The sequence below is a fragment of the Camelina sativa genome, chromosome 16 (genome assembly GCF_030686135.1).
Source record: "Camelina sativa cultivar CO46 ecotype springtype chromosome 16, ASM3068613v1".
In the NCBI taxonomy this organism is placed as follows: domain Eukaryota; kingdom Viridiplantae; phylum Streptophyta; class Magnoliopsida; order Brassicales; family Brassicaceae; genus Camelina; species Camelina sativa.
The window spans coordinates 66,840-87,682 of record NC_141895.1 but is presented as its reverse complement, the minus strand read 5'-3'; the positions used below and the strand labels follow the sequence as shown (position 1 = coordinate 87,682).

At 39.7% G+C, this 20,843-nt stretch overlaps 5 protein-coding genes across 12 annotated transcripts; 2 read left to right on the top strand and 3 right to left on the bottom strand.

Annotated features, from left to right (window-relative positions):
* Position 1: 1 nt before the first annotated feature.
* On the bottom strand, positions 2 to 7,084 carry LOC104748984 (putative inactive protein kinase At3g63330). 8 transcript variants are annotated; one of them, XR_015584392.1, is made up of 21 exons: positions 7,004 to 7,039; positions 5,973 to 6,752; positions 5,620 to 5,857; positions 5,393 to 5,498; positions 5,148 to 5,289; positions 4,781 to 5,042; positions 4,291 to 4,655; positions 4,106 to 4,175; positions 3,722 to 3,863; positions 3,438 to 3,594; positions 2,827 to 3,010; positions 2,060 to 2,464; positions 1,882 to 1,939; positions 1,700 to 1,787; positions 1,492 to 1,566; positions 1,317 to 1,395; positions 1,090 to 1,233; positions 918 to 993; positions 643 to 725; positions 502 to 556; positions 2 to 393 (listed from the first exon to the last, which is right to left on the bottom strand). XR_015584392.1 is itself a non-coding variant. In XM_010470556.3 (21 exons), the coding sequence occupies exons 2-21, from the start codon at positions 6,367 to 6,369 to the stop codon at positions 328 to 330; spliced, it is 3,204 nt and encodes a 1,067-aa protein (XP_010468858.1). In that variant the 5' UTR covers positions 6,370 to 6,752; positions 7,004 to 7,084; the 3' UTR covers positions 2 to 327. The 8 variants fall into 8 exon arrangements, 7 of the variants coding, with proteins under 7 accessions (XP_010468858.1, XP_087347416.1, XP_019093960.1 ...); XM_010470556.3 differs by having other exon boundaries at positions 1,317 to 1,400; positions 4,099 to 4,175; positions 7,004 to 7,084; XM_087491290.1 differs by lacking the exon at positions 7,004 to 7,039 and having other exon boundaries at positions 2 to 200; positions 316 to 393; positions 1,317 to 1,400; positions 5,973 to 6,495.
* A 936-nt stretch (positions 7,085 to 8,020) lies between these two features.
* On the top strand, positions 8,021 to 9,679 carry LOC104748983 (heat stress transcription factor A-7b-like). Its single transcript, XM_010470554.3, has 3 exons — positions 8,021 to 8,449; positions 8,532 to 8,579; positions 8,850 to 9,679. The coding sequence occupies exons 1-3, from the start codon at positions 8,198 to 8,200 to the stop codon at positions 9,429 to 9,431; spliced, it is 882 nt and encodes a 293-aa protein (XP_010468856.1). The 5' UTR covers positions 8,021 to 8,197; the 3' UTR covers positions 9,432 to 9,679.
* Positions 9,494 to 10,165, bottom strand: LOC109129655 (defensin-like protein 11). Its single transcript, XM_019238180.2, has 2 exons — positions 10,004 to 10,165; positions 9,494 to 9,910 (listed from the first exon to the last, which is right to left on the bottom strand). The coding sequence occupies exons 1-2, from the start codon at positions 10,065 to 10,067 to the stop codon at positions 9,717 to 9,719; spliced, it is 258 nt and encodes an 85-aa protein (XP_019093725.1). The 5' UTR covers positions 10,068 to 10,165; the 3' UTR covers positions 9,494 to 9,716.
* A 2,265-nt stretch (positions 10,166 to 12,430) lies between these two features.
* Positions 12,431 to 16,476, top strand: LOC104748982 (pentatricopeptide repeat-containing protein At3g63370, chloroplastic). The gene is made up of 2 exons (XM_010470553.3): positions 12,431 to 15,863; positions 16,120 to 16,476. Exon 1 carries the CDS (start codon positions 12,608 to 12,610, stop codon positions 15,485 to 15,487), a length of 2,880 nt encoding a protein of 959 aa, XP_010468855.1. The 5' UTR covers positions 12,431 to 12,607; the 3' UTR covers positions 15,488 to 15,863; positions 16,120 to 16,476.
* A 573-nt stretch (positions 16,477 to 17,049) lies between these two features.
* Positions 17,050 to 20,781, bottom strand: LOC147924972 (calcium-transporting ATPase 12, plasma membrane-type). The gene has a single exon (XM_087491286.1). The coding sequence runs from the start codon at positions 20,618 to 20,620 to the stop codon at positions 17,519 to 17,521; it is 3,102 nt and encodes a 1,033-aa protein (XP_087347412.1). The 5' UTR covers positions 20,621 to 20,781; the 3' UTR covers positions 17,050 to 17,518.
* Positions 20,782 to 20,843: the final 62 nt, after the last annotated feature.

The following is a 20,843-nucleotide window of genomic DNA, read 5'->3' as shown; positions in this document are numbered from 1 at the left end:
ATATAGGATTCAGTTTCACATTCTCAATAAATAATATGGACAACAATTTACAAACATAGGAAGTGAAAATTTCTGGTTTTTCAAATTTATTTACAGGGATAAGACAGGCAGGCTACAACAGTTCTATAATCTTCCTCGTCTCTTTCTGGACAACCTTCCATGGCTGCGCCTGGCTTCAAATTTCGAAAGAAACGCACAGCCTACATTTTTCCCATTCTATCAAGCCACCACTCTCGATCTTCTAAGGAGGAGACTCATCTCACCTTTAGGTGAATGTACCAAGGCGTTTAGTTATTAGAAGAGAAGATGTCTTACTATTTTTTACACTTAGTAGTCGGGAGGAGGTTGAAAATAAGGGTGCTGCAGAGCCTCGTCTATGTTTAATCTGTCTTCCTGCGCTCCCACAATATCAAATCCAAATGTGTCAACACGGCAACCCCAATTTCACAACATTGCTATAAGGACAAACGGCAACGTATAGAGAAAGACAGAGAATCTCACAGGGTACCACTGTAACAGACCCCTCACCAACCTTAAAGCCCAAACATTAGGAAACCTGCATTTCCCACATTCAAACAATGTAACAAAGACCTTTTCAACACTTCAAATGGACAAATCAAGTTAAGAAATCATCAAACCCACCCAATCTTCAGAGGGTCTCTACTCTTTATCTGTTCCGCCAAAAATTCTTCAGAGCATTTCCATGACGCAAGTGAAATCCCACCCTGTACATCACATAATATATTCAATAAAACATGCATGGATCACTACAAACAAAAAGCTGAATGTGCTTAGCAAGAATATCTCAGAAACATAATCTCGTAAATTGTAGATCAAATTGACTTTTTGAGACGTGTCAAAATAAACCATAAATATCAAATAGCGATAGTCAGTCAAGAGAACAAACTGTCTTTTACCTGCTTTGAGCTGGCGCCACCATGTTTTAAAGAGCTACCTGGGATTAGGATGCACATCTCCATAAAGGATCGAAGCCTGTTACCGAAAAATATAAACAGATTAATAGTTGTCCAAAGAGCATTGTGGTGGTCAAATCTCAAGCAATATTATTTACTCCTGAATCAAACTTACTTGTATGCAAGCTCTTTAAAGTTTTCACTCCAACCTCTGATATGTTGATCCAAAAGGGCGCGTGTAACAGAACTAATCTCAAAAACATTTGGTGATCCTAAAATCATCTCTAACATCACAACCCCAACACTCCACATGTCGTACCTGCAAGAAAAATGGTTGTTACATCTACATTTGCGGGGCCAATTGCAGCCACGCTTAAGTAAAAATAGCTGTATCTGCCATACTTTAATGTCAAGCTGGTTGGCCCACGGTGCCAGCTACTGTTCAGAATGGCTTCTGGTGGTGCATAATCATGTGTTTGTTCTGCTCTGAATTCAAGATAATCCAAAGTACTATAATGATCAGGACTCACAAACTGGAGGTAAAATTTCACAAATATATACAAAGAAAAGGATATACCTTGAAGGACCTGTTGACCCATACAAATGTTTCACCGTATATTCATCGAGTGCACTGCCAAAGTCGATTATGCGCCTAAATAGAAAATATACAACCATCAGTTACCAGGAAACAAGAAATTGTAGAAGAGAGGACCCAAAGGCTTAAGTGCTGCAGCAAAGTAGAAATACATGGAGTAAAACTAGTAAAATAAACTGTAACTAAGTACATTTTAGTTTTGAAGTTATGATCTCCATTTGGTACACCCTTTAAGCATCTGCCTGACTTGATGTCTTCAAGGCATATCACCATATTCTCTTAGGAACATTGTAAATTAATTTTCGTGAGAATAATTAAGTGTCACAGATTGTACATTTTATGAACTATCAAAAACATCAAAAAGTTTCTTACCGGGTTTGATATCTCTGTGAGTAATATTGCGATCATGGCATGCCTTTAGACCTAGCAACTGAAAAAGAAGAATAAAGCAAAAAGTAATATAGTAAGCACACATATAATTAGTTTCCCACGATGCACCTGTCAAACAAAGGAAGAAAATCAAAACAATCTCAAATTCCTATGCACATACCAATTGCCATATTATTCTCCGCATTTCTTCTTTTCCTGATTCTGTCGTCTTCAACCAGGTCCACCACTTTGACGGACGAAGTATCTGCCCGTGACTTGCCTCTTCAGCCTTTTCACCAGCAGAACCATTCTCTACTTCTTCCACAGTGTAAATCAGCTTTGATAAAGACACACCCTCGTGGTGAAACACAAGCCATATGTCATTATATCGAGATTCAAAATACTCTAAGTATCTAGCAATATGTTTCAAACCCTCTTCAGAGAGACCCAGTTCTGATGACGCTGGTTTAGAACTTGACGTTTGCCCTGCAGAAGAACTCCTACTTTTATTGTATGCATTTAGAAACAGTTCACCAAAATGCTTCTCCCTTAGACCACTTAGATAGACAATTGGTCCTCTTTCTACCTGTTTAGGGAAAATAGTGGGAAAATGTAGAAATTAAGTTTGAGAAAGGATTTGCATTCCTCATATAGGTCGATAGATGACATGACAAACAGAGAACAAACTCTCGTAATGAATAACCAATATCAGATCTTAATTACTCAATTTATGCAAGAACCACTCTGTTGAAGCAATTTATGTAATAAGCAATGAACACTGGAGAACTTTTTCCACCCCCTAATGACCAAAGTGATGCCCACATCACAGATACACGTCTTGTCACCATCACTCTTAAGAAACCAAAGGCAGAGAAAAGTGAAGAGAATTGCAGGCACATCATTTTCGGTGGAAAATTTGGAAAAAAAAATCCCAAAAAGAACACGTACCATAATCCGTTTCAAAATGAAGGAGTTATCAGGACCATCAGTATCATAATGAACACCATTTTTTGATGTATTCACATCTTCATTGTTCCAACTAGTACCATTATCTCCTTGATTGCAATTCCAGTGAAATGCCAACCATACCTCACCAAATGCACCACGCCCAAATTTTTTCTTCAGCACATAGCTAAAAAATCACATGATCACACAATTTACACAATTTATTAGCAATTTATTAGAATTTTTATTTCTATTGTGAAACATAACTGTTTCCATAATATGGAGACACTAAAATTAGACCATCATGTTTCTTTGAGGAAACCATCTAACCAAAAGGCAACAGGAAGACATGACATGCGTACAACAATGGCAAATTCCCCTCCAAAATTTTGCAATGACTACCAAGTGCACTGAAGAAAAACCAAGAATTTGAAAGAACAAATGATACGGTGTAGGTAGCAGCTAATCACAGGACTACTAAGATCAAGTAAAAGGATCTCAGTCATCAACGATGATGTGAAAGAGGAATAAATTATCAATACCAAGGGAAAAGAAGAAGACACTTGAGTCCGGAAATAAAAAAACTGACCAATCCCAAGGAAAAAGAAATGCACCTTGAGTCCGGAAATGGAATCTCATCCGTCCCATTACTAGCACCAAACCCATGTAACGGTACAGATTCAAGTAACCCAAGGAAAGTAGCAAAGCTATCAGGATTGATACACTGATCTCGATTCTCGTTGGTAGCCGTTCCAGAAGGCAAACACCAGCCTTTTTTATCAAAAAAAAAATTCAGATGCACCAAAAAGAACTAAATGATAGTTGACTGGAACCAAAAAACAATAACATTAAGATTTCTGGTATAAAAGAGGATTCCACTGAGAAATTTTTCATTTACCAGAGAATGGCTCGGCAGATGCAGGTAAAACCTGAGGTAAGTCACCCATGTAACCGTTCAAATGATCCAGTTTCCCTTGAGACGCCCCAATAAGGTTCTCTGACATATAAAAGCGGCAAAAACTTCCATTTTTAACTTCAACCTGGCATAAGAGCATGGCCCATATCAGATAAGTTGTAACATTTTCCAGGTCAATAATGCAAATTTTCGTGAAGATTGATAGAAAAAAAGTAGAGCTGACCCGCCCACTCATTCTTGCAATCAAAATCAATTGTTATACATAAAAGTGAGATAATGCATATCACAATCATTTATCAGAGAATGCCTTAGGAACAAATTGAATATGGGAATAGTGACAGTGTGTCAATTGGTCCTACCAATAACCTGTTAAACATCGTTGCAAGTGGCTGAGCCTGTTTCGATTGCAATGGACCCAAATTTATACCGTTAGGCACTGTTGAAAGTCAAAAACTTGATTAGCCAAACATGAGATTGTATGAACGACTATCATTGAAGTTCAAACTCTACATTTCATAACCAGGATGCTGATTGTAATCAAAGAAACTGACATGGAAGCGCACAGTTGTTACTGGGTAGTGCTGCAGCAATCTTTTCATTTTTGTCATTCATACTCTGCTCCTTCCCTTGGAGCTGGGTAACTTGATTCGATTTTAGAGGAACAACAACAGCAGCCATATTGTCCATGCTTCCCTTCTCAAAAGCAGTATTAACCAAGCAGTGTGCCAAAGAAATTGAGCAGTATGAAGGCACTCCTGCTCCAGAGCTAGTTTGATTGTTTACTTCCCACAGACGATCACAAACTTCTTGCACCTTTAACTTCTCAAAGATGCCATCAGATGACACTACCAAGTAGCTGTCGTTGGCCAGTAGAGGCTGCCAGTCCATCACCTCGGGTGCCGAGATGACACCGTAACTGAAATAGATATCAAAACTCTCACTTTATCTCTCAAAGTAAGTATACTAAGAGAAACACGAATTTCAGAAATCATCATGATCATCGGTACAGAGAGACACCAAGATACAACAAGCAATGCCTACCTTCTATAAGTAAGGTCACCAATTGAACGGGAGACAGTCAGCTGACCATTCACTCGTGGCACACCGGCCCACTCAGTGACGTAACCTCCTGCAGCCTCAACACGAATCTTTTCATCCTCTCTATTTGGGTGATGGTCATTTGTCAATTCTTTGGCAATAAAACGCAGTAGCCCATTGCCATGTTCCAGTTTAAAGTCAGAAAACCTTGATGGCGAGGAGCCTCGATTGCGCCTTCGCTCTCTGTACAACTTCACCAAAGTAGCTGCGATAAACAAACACCATTGCAACAAAATGTTTATAAATGAATACAAATACTGGATGATTTTGTTATTAGGCAACTTGGTTGTAGAAATAGATGTTGGCAAACCTCTAGCTTCTTCAGGAGTCTCAAATATTTCAGAACACAGAAGTGCCTTTGAGTCACCGATACTAGCGACCATAAGTTGACCATCTGCGATAAGTGCAACAGTAGCCGTTGAACCTGAAATTAACTTTCGGGTAGATGCTTCCTGGAGGAAAAAAACAACAAAGTGTGGCTGGTTATATCCTTATCATGATGATACTGAAAAGGAAAAGTTTGAGGGAATGAGTAGAAGAAGATATGCACTGTACCTTAGTAAATGTGGCATCAATGTCATGGATGGCTCTCAGCAATGCTTCCTTGATGATATCCAAGTGAAGAGAATCGTCAAGATCAAGTGGGAACGAGTCTGGAAACCTGCAAGGAAATGGGGACTCTACAATGAGGGGAGGACAAGCCACAGATTACAAAACCACAAATCTCGGAAAATGACTACTTGATAAAAGATAGAGAAACCAAAAAGGAAAAAGAACTCAACTGCAATTTAAAATCGTGAGTAAGGAGGCCATGCAAAATAAGACCCTGGTCTGGATGAGTAGGTAATCTTCCAATGGACTTGCTAGTCATAGCAGAAAAAGTAGCGTCCAAGAGAAAGTTGATATGCAAAGCAAAGTAATCAAACAAAAGGTTTGAAGCCATCTCACTGGCCTCTGCACCATTATGACCGTCAAAAACAGCTGCAATGCCAACCGAAACATCCTTGGTTCCAGACTTGCCTGCTCAAATTACCATCATCAACAACAACAACAACAATAGTTTTAATTAACAATTTTTCTTAGAAAAATAGATAATTCGAGAGCAGATCTTCTCGGGGTCGGGGGAGGTACATACGGGGAAAGGGAATGCGAAGATCAAGGGCACAGAGAAGACGATCCTCTTGGTAATTTCTCCGACCCTGGATGGCTGCCGTATGGCAAAGACCAGTCGTAGTAGGAGTTCGTCGGGGGCCCCAGTTCCAACGAGGGCATTTGGGTGATTGAAAAACCGCTGGTGCTCCGCCTTGTTTGTAGACCGCCAAACACGTCGGTGATTCACCTCCACAATTAATCGCCAAGAAGAAGACGATGAAGACAGACACAAGGAACCCTAGATTTATTAGCATACTTGATCTGATTTTGGACATCATCATCTGACTGACAGACACACACACACACACCAAATCATCGGATATTAACAAAACCAACAAAAAGTTGCTAAACCAAACAATTGAAAATAGATCAATCAGCATCGCCGAGCGAGGACTGGTAACGATCTTCTGTATTATGGATGTAAGAGATCAAATGCTTAAAAAAGAATAAGAGGGGAGCAAGAGTTAATCAGCTTAAAAGGTCAAAAATGTCAAGCTCTACTAATCAAATTGCTCTTGAGGTATTGAAGCCTATAAGAAGATGTCATTGTCTGTTGGTGTTGGGTTTGGCCGACCTGCAGGCCCATAACAAGTCCGTTAAGGAAAACATTATTCGGATCTGATAGTGGGCCTGCAGCGAGCCCAAGACGAGAATTCTGTTGCCAAGATTGAGTCGTTCACGGAATAAAGTTAAGAGATCGTGAGCAAGATTTTTATGGAGGCGAGAACGGTGAGTTGAGGGTTCAAGTTTAAATAGATAAAATCTGTAAAGCAATGAGAACAATGTAATTTAATAGCTACTTTCCACAAAAGATCTAATACAAAAAATCAAGTTCGCAATTCTTTTTAGTTTATTCCAATTTTAACCGAAAGTCCGCCCAGATCCTACTCTAAAACCAAATCAATTTTATTGTTGTTTCTCGTTTCAACATTGTCCTTTTCTTTTTTTGTTTTTTTAACTACGAACTGCTTATATAAACAATAATAATTCAAGATATATGGAAGTTGTTGTTACCTGAAGAAAAACTCTCGAGGATAAGGAGATGACCCCGTCCCGAAGCCCGGAGGTAGGAGTTTTTTTATCTCTGGAAAGAACGACTAGCTTAACTAGGAGGATGAGTTTGAATTGACCCCCTTGGCACTGTTGGGCTTCATGATATTTGGACTCATTAATATGATCCAAAGGTTCGTTGAAAGCCCACTCCACTTGCTGTTAAATTCACTAGGACGGACTACGTGGCAATAAAGTTGGTGTTCCCGCAAGTTTTGTCATGAACAAAATAAAAAAATAAAAAACGAAGGAGAGAGTAGTGTGATCAGAGGAACTTTTGGAATGTTCTCTTGTGTTGAGTTTGTTAGTAGTAAGTTAGTAGCACAAATACACAATCAACAATCGTCTATGCCAGTATGTATGTTTTTCATATTCTATAAGTTCTAACAATTACTATAATAAATTCATACAGCTAAATCCAAGTTGCATCGACTGGAGCGCACGGCCACATGGGTCACTATGTCCATAAAGCACACTCTACAAGACATCAAACACAACGTGGCACTTTTGTCTTCCGCCACGTTTTTAGACTTGGGAGTTCGGGACTTTGGACTCTACTGCTTTTTGGAAAAATCCATAATTCTACCAATCAGTTTTTGTGTATATCGTGTTTTCTACTTCCCTAGGCTAATTTTGTACTACTACGATAAACTTGTTTAAGTAATAACTCACACGACCCATCAGTTTAAAACTTAAAATCATTAAAAAAAAATACTAACATGATTAGACAACTACTACATCATGGGATTCTTACCTTACTCTCCTCAAAAAGTATATGTTCCCGAACGTTCTAAGGATGATATGTACCCATCCTCTTGTATTCTAGAAAGTTCGAAGTCCACTACTATGTGATTAAAAAGAATTTGGGGTTCACTATATACATATATATATGTATTTAACTTACATACGTGGCCATTGTCTCCACCACATCTCCTCCTTCAACTGCCATTAAACTAACCACCACGAAAAGCAGAGTACTCTGTTTTTCAAAAAAAGACTGCACTTCCCGCTCTTTTCCTTGGACCCTTTTTGTTTTTTCTTCTTCTTTCTGTCTTCACTAGTTCAGGAACCCAAATGATTTGTTTCCTCTCTTCGATTACAATTTACAGAAAATCCAATCATAGATCATTTGAGATCTAGCATTAGCATTGCTACGAGATGGACCCGCCGTCAAGCTCCAGACCGCGGTCAATGCCCCCAGTGCCTATGCAGGAACCACCAGGGCCTTCACCGTTTATAACAAAGACGTACGAGATGGTGAATGATCCAAACATAAACCACATTGTGTCTTGGAGCAGGGGAGGCATCAGTTTTGTCGTCTGGGATCCACATTCCTTCTCGGCTACTATCCTCCCTCTATACTTCAAACACAACAACTTCTCCAGCTTTGTCAGACAGCTTAACACTTATGTAAGTATCTCTGTTCCTCCACCTAGACATTGCTACGTTTTCTTTTCTTTTCACTTTTACGTTCCCTTCATCTTATATATAGTTTTGGAGGACCTCAATGATGCGTTCGGCCTCCAATTACTGCAGAATGGTAAATAATTTGTCTCTTGTTTAATTTGTGAATTTTGTTGTTTAAACCGACAACTCCGGCCGTATAAAGTTATGCTCAGTAATGGTATAAGCTAAAGTTTTGAATGAGAATTATGTTTTCGCAAATTCTGAAAACTTTCTTTATCCTAGGACTAGGATGGATATAATAATAAAATAGAAAACTGAAGATAATGATTTTTGACTGACATGCACAGTAAGAAAGAAGAGGTCCCAAACTTACCCAATTAATTGATTATTTATTGACCCGCAGGGATTCAGAAAGATCGAGACAGAGAGATGGGAGTTTATGAATGAAGGATTCTTGATGGGTCAAAGAGACCTTCTCAAAAGCATAAAGCGACGAGCCTCCTCCTCTGCCCCTCCTTCACTCCACCACTCTCAATCCGAGTGTCATGACCCCAGCGTCGAGGCTCCGCAGCTCCGAGAAGAGAGTCATGTCCTAATGATGGAGATATCGAGGCTCAGACAGGAGGAGCAGAGAGCGAGAGGCTGCATCCAAGCCATGGAGCAGAGGATTAATGGTGCAGAGAAGAAACAGAGGCATATGATGTCCTTCTTGAGGCGTGCGGCACAGAACCCTTCGCTTCTGCAACAGCTACTTGAGAAGATGACAGGGATAGAGGAGGCTGCGATGATTAATCAGGCTAACTTGGTCAAAACGGAAGCGGTGGAGCACGTATCGGAGCTGGAGGCTCTGGCGCTAGAGATGCAAGGCTATGGACGGCAACGGATTGATGGCGTGGAGAGGGAGCTCGACGACGGGTTTTGGGAAGAGCTACTGTTGAGCAACGACAACTCCGGGGAAGAAGAGGCGAATGTGAAGCAAAGTTAGTTAGGTTTTTCATGGGTTCATGTCCGGTTTAGTAATCAACAAACGAAACATATATACAGAGATTAGAGAGAATAAGAGAATAGTATTGTGATCGTGGAGATCCAACAAAATGAACGATGTGTATGTTATACAACATAGGGTTACATTACACCATCGTATTTATTAAATATCACAATCCAATCCTTATAGCACTCGATATGATATCAGACATATATGTATGTTGTTATATTATTCCGTGTAAAACGGCTGCTTGAATATGACAAGATGAGGGTAAATTAATTAAAATCAGGAGCAGCCGGCCTTGCGGCAGAGGCAGCGGTGGGGGTCAGAGACACAAAAGCCGCCAATGGCTCCTTCGTACTTGCACAAGTCGTGGCAAAGGCGTTCTCCTGCATCCTTTAACCAACACGGGAAGTTTGGTAGATGCTTGCACTCCCACTCACATCCTTGAGCTTGCGCTTCTCCTTGCTCCATCAATTCTATATGGTGTGCCATGTGTGCGACATAATTAGCAGCAACATGTAAAAACGAGATCGATCGAGTTGGAAAGTGATGGAATATATGTTACGTACCTGTGGAAACCAATAAGATCAATACGAGGATATTAATGGCTGAGAAGTTGATCATCTTCCTCATTTTTTGTTCGTTGACTTTTAATTAGGCTTCTTTACACCAAAGATAATAGATGTCAAATGAAAGACAAATCAACGCATTAATGATTATATAGGGTTTATTCCACCCATCCCCACTTTGCATTCAAATTGTTTCACAAAAATTTACTTTGCAAACTCACTATACTTTTTTAAGTTTCATGCTTAGGTGTCTTTGTTTTTTGGACAATTTTGCCCATCTCCTCTTTTTCTCCTTATTTTCTCTTTTTTTTTTGTTATTAACACTTTAAATGGTTATCATAAAACAAATTATCTATTTATTTATATACAATATGTTATGATTATATATTTTATACATTTTAAGATACATATTGCTATATTTTTGATGAAATTTTAGATTATAAAGTATCCATTTGTCGTTGAACATTTGTTCAATGATAAGTGAATAGACAATTGCAGTAATTTTAATAGATAATTACTTGTGTTTATTCATACAGCATATAAGTATTACACATCAATTTAGGTGACTATGACAACATGTTCATATGTAAACATATGGGGTTATAGTGCAATTTGTGGATACAATATTTGTCCACATGGATAACTATTTGTGGATACAATATTTGTGGATACATTATTTGTCAAACTTATCCAAATATATAACTATTTATGGATACAATATAAGTAATGGATAACACTCACACAACAAAACTCAAACTTTTTCACAGATCGAACTAAAACAAATTCAATATTAAAAAGCTCACAAGACCACAATTAATCAGTAGAATCACAAAATCACAATAAAACCAAGAAAATCCAGATCGAATTTCATATAATCTAAAGTGATAAGAAAAAAGATCTAAAGATTTCACCTTCTCTATATTTCCACCATTGTTGGAATGGTTTTTGAAAACTTTAGAAAATGAATGTGAGAGAAAGATAGAGAAACATAAATAAACTTTTCTCTTTGAGTGGATGAGCAAAAGCAAAACAAGAAAGAATATGTATTGTTTGGTTGAATAATTGTGTGTGAGAGAGAGAGGGAGAGAGAGAAAAAAAAATAGAAAGGGTTAGAAAGAATGAAGGGTAATATATAATTAAACTTGAGAAAAGTATATGAGTAGTAGAAAGTGGGTGTGAGTGTTAATATTTTTGGAGAAAGTGGATGTAGGTGCATGATTAATTGATGACGTGCAAGAAACATAATCTACGTTCACCTCTCTCTCTCACTCCCACGACGTCAAAGCAACAACTTGCGAATAAATGAATTCATCTTGTGATGTATTTGCCAACCTTTATGATATCGATGTTTTTTTTTGGTTCAAACTCTTTTATCTATCTTAACATTTTTAAGTACATTTTTGTGTCATTCTCTCTTAATTTTTATATCTAAACAAGTACTAACTAAATTTTCTACAATCCTTGCAATCAAACACAATCATTTCCTTATATGCTAATATTAATTTCCTAAAATATATCTACCTAATTTAAATCAATATGTTAGATTAAAATATAATCTAACATATTTAATCTTATATTTAAATTTTTAATTACTATTTAAAAAATAAAGTTAATAGAATATTTAGATTTTTTCATCATATTATGTGATTTGAATTTTTATAAACGAATATTTAAATATATATATATATATAGTTAATGTTTATAACCGATTCAATTATTTGAATCCTACTTAATATGCTGAATATTTTGGGACGATTTGTTATTAATTACATACCTATAATATAACAACCAATCAATGCTCATTGTAATTTAGGAAATATCTAATTTGCATTTTATAAACTTAGGATCTAATTTGCAATGTCGAATTTTTAGGGGCGAGTTTGACAAAAAAAATTAATAGAACAAAATCTGTAATCACATCCTCTTAATCACATCCATATAATATAACAATTAATTCAAATTAATAAACATCTTAGGAAAAATCTAATTTGCCTTTAATAAACATTTACATATTTGATAAAATCGTATTAGCTTTAAATGTACACTATCAATCCAATAATATCAATTGAGAATCAAAATAAGAATATGCTAAAATGTGTTTATTATAAATTATATTAATCAAGTTAATATTAGTGTCATATTTTAATATTACTAATATAACATTATAATATGTGCTTCTATCACATACTATTAATTAAGTAATGAATTCATGGCATAATTAACTACATTTTATATCAAAAAAAAATTAATAATATTTTATATAAAAAAATAATAGACGCGTCGTACACCAGGGTAAAAAGATAGTTAGATAATAAAAAGTTTCTTGATTGGATCACGCGTCCTTTCTTATCGAAAATTTTCAATTTACAGAAACGGGACCGAGATTGTATTGCGTATTTTAATGGGCCTGGCCCATATCAGAACCTTATCTGAGTGAATAAGAAGAAGAGATGATGAATAAAATTTAAATGGAACCCAGCAGAGTCGTCGTAATGAAGGAATTTGATTGAACCCTCCATGGCGGCTGTATCATCATCATCTACGGGCGGGCTGCGATTGAAGAGAGCAAAACAAAAGATATGCAGTTTAAATAATTAACAACAAATGAGGCTATTGAGCAAAAATGTCCCCGTCTCTTCTTCTAAAATCATCATGTACTCTGCTTCGGCGATTTCGAATCCCACGTTTCTTCCCCATGCTAATCTTCCGACATGCCGTCCCCGATTTCGGACAAACCCAGCTCCTCTCAGTTACCCCGTAAAGCCCGCCCAACTCGTCTCTTCTCTGAACCTCTCTTGTTTCGATGGTGGCCTGTACGAAGCTCTTCGACGGCTGGACGACGACCCTTCAATGGAAGCCTATGCCTCCGTTCTTGAGCTCTGTGGCAAATTCGGAGCTCTCTCTCAAGGCCGGCAGCTGCATTCCCGCATTTTCAAGACTTTCCCCGCTTTTGAATTGGCCGGTAAGCTTGTGTTTATGTACGGCAAGTGTCGCTCTGTGGATGACGCAGAGAAAGTGTTCGACGAAATGCCTCACAAAACTCCCTTTGCATGGAATGCGATGATTGGAGCCTATCTTTCCAATGATGAACCTGCGTCTGCTCTTTCTCTCTACCGCCATATCCGCCTCCAGGGCGTTCCTCTCCATCTCTACTCTTTTCCTCTCTTGCTTAAAGCCTGCGGCAACCTTAGAGATTCCCGGAGTGGCACTGAGCTTCATTCTCTGCTCGTTAAACTTGGATACAGTTCTACTGATTTTGTTGTCAATGCGTTGCTTTCCATGTATGCTAAGAATGATGACCTAAGCGCTGCAAGGCGTCTGTTTCATGGATCCCAAGATAAAGGAGACGCTGTTCTGTGGAATTCTATCATGTCTTCGTTTTCCTCGTCTGGCCAATCTTCCGAGACTTTAGAGCTTTTCAGAGAAATGCAGATCATTGGTCCTGCCCCCAACAGCTACACTTTTGTTTCGGCTCTCACAGCCTGTCAAGGTCTTTCATATGCATACACAGGCAAAGAGATCCACGCTGCTGTCCTGAAATCAAATCTTTCTACTGAACTATATGTTTGCAACGCCTTGATTGCAATGTATACCAGGTGTGGTAAAATGCTCGAGGCAGGAAGGATTCTTCGTCACATGGACAACGCTGACGTTGTGACATTGAATTCTCTGATTAAGGGATATGTTCACAATTTCATGTGCAAGGAGGCATTAGGATTCTTTTGTGATATGATCGCTGCTGGCCACAAGCCCGACGAGGTTTCGATGACCAGTGTCATTGCAGCGTCAGGAAGATTAAGCAATCTGTTGGCAGGAATGGAATTGCATGCTTACGTCATTAAACATGGCTGGAATTCTAATTTGCAGGTTGGAAACACGTTGATAGATATGTACTCAAAATGCAACCGCACATGTTATATGGGCCGCGTGTTTCTTAGGATGCATGAAAAAGATCTTATTTCATGGACTACAGTCATTGCTGGTTATGCCCAGAATGATTGCCATGTAGAAGCCTTACAACTCTTTCGGAATGTTGCTAAGCAAAGGATGGAAATTGATGAATTGATGCTGGGAAGCATCCTCCGAGCTTGTAGTTTGCTGAAATCTGAGCTCATTGTCAAAGAGATTCATTGTCACATCTTGAGAAAAGGTTTACTTGATACTGTGATACAGAATGAGTTGGTAGATGTTTACGGAAAATGCAGGAACATGGGCTATGCTACTCGAATATTTGAATCAATTAAAGGTAAAGATGTTGTCTCTTGGACTAGCATGATTTCGTCTAGTGCTCTAAATGGTAACGAAAACAAGGCTGTTGAAATCTTTCGACGCATGGTTGAAACTGGTTTGTCAGCTGATTCTGTAGCATTGTTGTGTATACTGTCCACTGCAGCAAGTTTATCTGCCCTCAAGAAAGGTAGAGAAATACATGGCTACTTACTCCGCAAGGGTTTTTTCCTAGAGGAGTCCATTGCAGTTGCAGTTGTTGATATGTATGCTTGCTGTGGAGATTTACAGAGTGCAAAGGTTGTATTTGATGGGATAGAGAGGAAAGGTTTACTGCAATTCACAAGTATGATCAATGCATATGGGATGCACGGCTGTGGAAAAGCATCTGTTGAGTTGTTCAATAAAATGAGGCATGAAAACATCTCGCCCGATCACATTTCATTTCTGGCTCTTCTTCATGCGTGCAGCCATGCAGGTCTGCTTGAAGAGGGTAGAGGGTTTCTCAAGCTCATGGACCATGAATATAAACTGGAACCATGGCCTGAACATTACGTGTGTCTGGTTGACATGCTGGGTCGTGCAAATTGTGTAGTGGAAGCCTTTGAATTCGTTAAAATGATGAAGACAGAACCGACCACAGAAGTGTGGTGTGCACTCCTTGCCGCATGCCGATCTCATTCAGAGAAAGAAATTGGGGCGATAGCAGCTCAGAGGCTCCTTGAGCTAGAACCTAAGAATCCGGGGAATCTTGTGCTTATATCTAATGTCTTTGCTGAACAAGGAAGATGGGACGATGTAGAAAAAGTGAGGGCAAAAATGAAAGCAAGCGGATTGGAGAAACACCCTGGATGTAGTTGGATTGAGATAGATGGCAAGGTTCATAAATTTACAGCAAGAGATAAGTCTCACCCAGAGACCAAAGAGATATATGAGAAATTGTCGGAGGTTACTAGGAAGTTGGAGAAGGAAGCAGGTTATTTAGCCGATACAAAGTTTGTTCTGCATAATGTAGATGAAGGGGAGAAGGTTCAGATGCTGCATGGACACAGTGAGAGGCTAGCAATTGCTTTTGGTCTGCTCAGAACACCTGATAGAGCCTGTCTTCGGATCACCAAAAATTTACGTGTCTGTAGAGATTGCCATATTTTTTGTAAGCTGGTCTCTGAGTTATTCAGACGAGATATTGTGATGAGGGACGCCAATAGATTTCATCATTTTGAAAGTGGACTGTGTTCTTGCGGAGATTTTTGGTGACCAAAACTTGCCAAAGCATATATTCATCAGTCCAGACGAAGATTATTATGTAACTTAGCTTCACATAGCTTCATAAGGTTTGCATATGGTTATTTGCCTGTGTCCCACCAAGAACAACAAGAAGTCGTCATTTGAGGAGTATAATGACCTCCTTTGTATTGCACCATAGAAGGGAAAGAGAGCGATTGCAAAAAAAAACCATAGAAGGGAAAGAGAGAATTGCAAGGGAATTCAAACTTTCAATGTAACAGGGAAGATGGAGACCTGATTAAGAGGAAAAAAGTAAAGGCATATCAGTAATTAAAAGCAGGAAGCAGAGACCTAGACACCAAGCCAGGGATAGAGTCGTCTAACTAGGCTGTTCAGCAGAGACCTAGTAAGTCTTTTGAGAGTAAATGTCTCCAAGATACTGACCTCTCTTTTCTCCTTGTTATATATTAGTTGCTTTTTTAAACCCACACCTACCCAAACCCGTGGATTAATATTTCATATGTTCCACCTATATTCATCTGCATTTAAACACACTCCACAAACCTCAGCTGTTTACTGTTTACGTCTTTGTATTTGCATTGCTTAAAGAGAATGATGGTTTATTAGCCTTATTTTGTGGCCTTGTGGGATACCTAATGCAGGAGGAAACATAGGAGGGTGGTTGATGCAAAACCTAAAGATGAGGTCTTTTAGATACGCGGAGTCAAACTAAGCATGGACCTTGGTGAAGCTTCTTGACGGTCTAGATTTAAAATCAGGTACGACACTGTGTACGCGAGAAAGAGGGAGAGAGATATATTCGAGAAAGAAAGAGATGTATCACAATAAAGGAGTATATTTAGGGTCACAGGTGGTGGAGATATAGGTATGCAGGGCCGAGGCGCTAATCTCTTCATAGCCCTATTGATTTTGTCTCTCGCTCTCTCTCTCTCTTTCTTCCTCTCTTAGCTGTATGCATTATGATGCTTCTTTTAATTCACTGTTTAAGGCTTCTTTAATTCGTGGTGTCTCTCTCCTTTTTACCCAACCATCTCTTTAAATTTTTAACATCTGTCCCTCAAATCCTCTCTCATCTCTTTCTATAAGTATCTATAACGCCTCAAACCACAAAGCATTATCCCTCTCTTCTCTCATCTCCTGTATGCTCTTTCATTGCCATCACATATGTTTCAGTTTTCCACGTTTACAACTTCCTCATCGAACGAAACTTTTTTAAGTTTTTATTTTTGTCCAATTATTTTGAAGACAAGTCCACAAGGGAACAAGTGAAGCTGCCAGCATGATCTATCTTTGGTTAATAGAGGAATGTGGAAACATATTTTGCTTAAACCCAAGCTAGGTCATGCTGTGACAGCCTCACTCCTTCCTGGTTTAGGAACAGTCACTGATAAAACACTCCACATGGCTGTTGAAAGAAAAACAAACTCCCAAACACACATTTCACTATATGAAACCGCTGTAGGGGTTATATCTGTTTTCTCCTGCTTTGTCACCCTCTCCACTTTCTATTTCCATGTTTTTGCGTTATTTATCTACCCTAAATTCATCTACTTTTAGTGTTTTAAAGAGAATTTAGAAGCCAAACGTCTTAAGAAAAAGGAAAACTGTACAAAACCAAAATGGTCTCTCTCTCACATATTCACCCAAACATTACCAGACAAACTTGCACGCTCTATGTATGTAATCCTCACCTCAAGACAAAACTTCCCTACTTGTTTAGCTTTAAAAGTACAAACGGTGTAATATACCCTTCCATTGTACAGCAGATAAACCAAGGCTAGTCTTACTACCCACCAATGGGTAGGCCAAAATTCAAACTCGCACTATTGTTTTTTCTTCAGTTTTCTTAAGCCATCCAGATATCTTCTTAAACCAACCTAGTAGTCTTCTTTAATGTTTCTATAAAAGTGAACTGGAAAGAAGAACTTAGAAGTCAGTGGCCAAAACCTCGTAAATGCACCTCTTGGTGGGCAACCATCAAAGTTTCAGCTAATGAATTTGAATCTTGTAAAATGGTAAGCTTCTACTATGGTAGTCTTCTCAAGGTTTCTTGAGAGATGAGCTTCTTGAACCCTTAAATAAGGATCTTGGATTCTTAAAGTAACTGAGGAACGGTGTCTCAGAAACAGGAATGAATTTTGTGAAAAAGCCAATGGGCCATGAAAGAGATGCAATCGCTATGCAAGTTCCCCATTGCCACCCGTTAAGCCTTACTGTGTCCGCAAACTTCTTTAGGAATTCCACCATAATGACTTGAAGTACGATAGTGATCGCTATGATTCCAATGAACAACCTGTTTCTATGAAGTCCTTTGAATACATTTTTCTTCTCCATCTCCCTTGCATTGAATTCGTTGAAAACTTGACAGAGCACGAAAGTGTTGAATATGAGTGTGTTCTTCACTTCCTTGGGCACGTTGAATATAGACATACCCTTAAATTGCAAGATCAAGAGTATGGCTATTTGATATAATGACTGAACCAAGAGATTTCTCCACATGACATTTGTTATCAGGACCTCTGTTCGGCCAACTGGCTTTCGCTTCAGGAGCTCGTTGGTGGGTCGCTCGGTGGCGAGAGCCAGAGCTCCCAGAGTGTCCATGATGAGGTTTACCCACAACAGTTGAACTGCGGTCAAAGGGACCTCACCGGCTGAAACTGCTGCGATGAAATTGATCACAAGAGCTGCAACGTTCACCGTTAGCTGAAACTGTATGAATTTTTGGATATTGTTGTAGACACACCTCCCCCATTTTAAGACTGTAGCAACGGATGTGAAGTTATCATCTAAAATGACAATGTCCGAACTTTCTTTCGCCACTTCAGTGCCCTGAATTCCCATAGACAGTCCAATATCTGCTTCTTTGAGTGCAGGTGCATCATTGGTGCCATCCCCTGTGACGGCTACCACGTGGCCTTTAAGTCTCAGACATTTGACCATTAGAAGCTTGTCGGAGGGAGATGACCTTGCCATGACCCGGATCTTCTCAACTTTCTGCATTCTCTCTTCGTCTGTATAGTTTCTGAACTGTACACCTTCTACAACGCTCTCTTCTTCATCTTCGTCATTGTGGTCCAGGATTCCACATTCAAACGCTATCGCTTTTGCAGTGAAAACATTATCTCCCGTTATCATCTTGATCGTGACCCCCGCTAGTTTGCAAGTTTCAACAGCTTTTGAGACACCAGGACGACATGGATCTTTCAGACCCACTATTCCCATCAAGTTCAAGCCATCTTCCTCTAATCCCGAGTCGTTTGACGACACTTTATGGGCGAAGGCAATGCATCTCAGGCTACTGGCCGCCATACCTTGGATTATTGCATGAATGCTGTTCTTTGCGGTGGAGTCCAATAAGTCAACAGACCCAGTGCTCGTGTAGTAGTGAGAACACATAGCTAGGACCATTTCAGCGGCTCCTTTCCAGTGTACATGGACTGTATAGTCAGATTTTTTCCGGACCAAAACTCCGCTTCGTTTTTTTGCTGAGTTGAAAGTTTCTACGCGGAGAACATCGTGTTTCTGCTTCACTGACTCCATATCCATTCCCAGATTTAGCACAGTCCAAGACAAAAGAGCCTTCTCTGTTGGACTGCCCGAGAACTCAGGCGTTGATCCTGAGTCTGACACACAGACGCTTCCCGTCGTGTTTAGACCGGTGCCTTGGTAAAGCAGATCGAGAACGTCAGATGAGATCATCTTGGTAGAGTCTTCATGGATTGACTCTTGGCCAAGCCAAAACTTGGTTACCTTCATTTCGTTCAGTGTTAAAGTGCCTGTTTTGTCTGTGCATATCACTGTCGCTGATCCCATTGTCTCACACGCCGAGAGCTTTCTGACCATAGCTTGATCAGACATCATTCTCTTCATGGAGTAAGCCAGCGTCAGAGTCACAGCCAATGGCAAGCCTTCCGGGATAGCCACCACGACAATGGTGACAGCAGCTGCCACAATTCGCACCACGGAATTAACCACAGTATCAATAGGTGTTTTACTCCCGTTGTATTCTCTTTTACCCTCTTTCTCTGTGTTCCCTGTGAAGTAACGGACTAATAATACTACCAAAACAAGAGCAGCCACCGTAAGACCAACTTTTCCTATGGTGGAGGTCAGCGTATCCAGACGGACCTGCAAAGGTGTTCTCTCGCTAGAATCTTGGTTTATGGAGCTCATCGTCTGTCCCCAGGTGGTACTCATACCCACGGAGACAACTAGCATCTGGGCAAACCCGTCAACTATCTTCGTGCCAGAGAACAAGAAGGGATTATCCTTGAGATCCACTTCGAGATGGTCACTCTCTCCGGTCATACTAGACTCGTCCACCTGAAGTGAATGCCCATCCAAGAACAGACCATCAGCCGGAATCTGATCTCCAATCTTCAAGAAGACAACATCACCAACAACAACGTCAAAGATGGAAATATGTTGCCGCCTGCTGTCTCTAAGGACTTCCACTTTGATATTATTGCTTATCTTGGACAGCTTGTCGAACTGTCTTTCCTGCCTGAAGTTGCTGAGAGCAGAGACAACTATGACCAAGAAGACTGCTACGAAGATGCTTCCGCCTTCGTACCAACCTTCTTTGATGCCGTGTTCTTTGATTCCGAAGCCAAGGGCGAGAGTGGCACAGACCAACAAGATCAAGATGGTTAAGTCTTTGAAAGCTTCATAAACAAAAAAGAGAAGTCCTTTAGGCGGTGGCTTATGGTAGGTGTTAGAGCCAAAGAGCTCACGGCGTCTGCTGATTTCTTGCTCATTCCCATGGATCCCTTTGGTGGCGTTTGTCCTTAGGGAAGTAGCGACACCCGCGACGCCACCCAGCGCTTGGATGCCAGGTAAGTCCTTACCCTTCATGATCTCCACAAGTCGTTCCTGATCGATGTCAGGAACATAAGAGAGAGGCATAGAGTTGACCTTTGCTCCATCAGTGGACTCGAGGGCTGTGTAGGAGAGAGAGAAGGAGTCATCAGATATTTTTGGATCAATCCTTGCGGGAACCGTCTCCTTAACGAGAGAAAGCATAGCCCTCACAGAGTAGATGGCAGCGTAGGCAAAACGCCAACGCCTTTGGGCCTTGTTGAGGCTGGGGGTGGTAAGGTTGAGAAAGAGAGCAGTGCAATCATATTTATGGAGGTCTCTCATATGCTTTTGTGTGTAAAGAAAGAGAGAGTTTTTGGGGAAATAAAAGAGTCTCTCGTCTATATGTGGTGTGACTTGAAAGACACTCAAGACTCGGAAGCTAGAAATGATTTCTCTTCAAAACCATGAGCTTCGTGCTCTAATATTTAAATCTATTTTTGGCCGCCTTTGGATTACACTTTTTCTGCTTAAAACTATTAAGTCTCTTGTATTAATTTTTAACTCG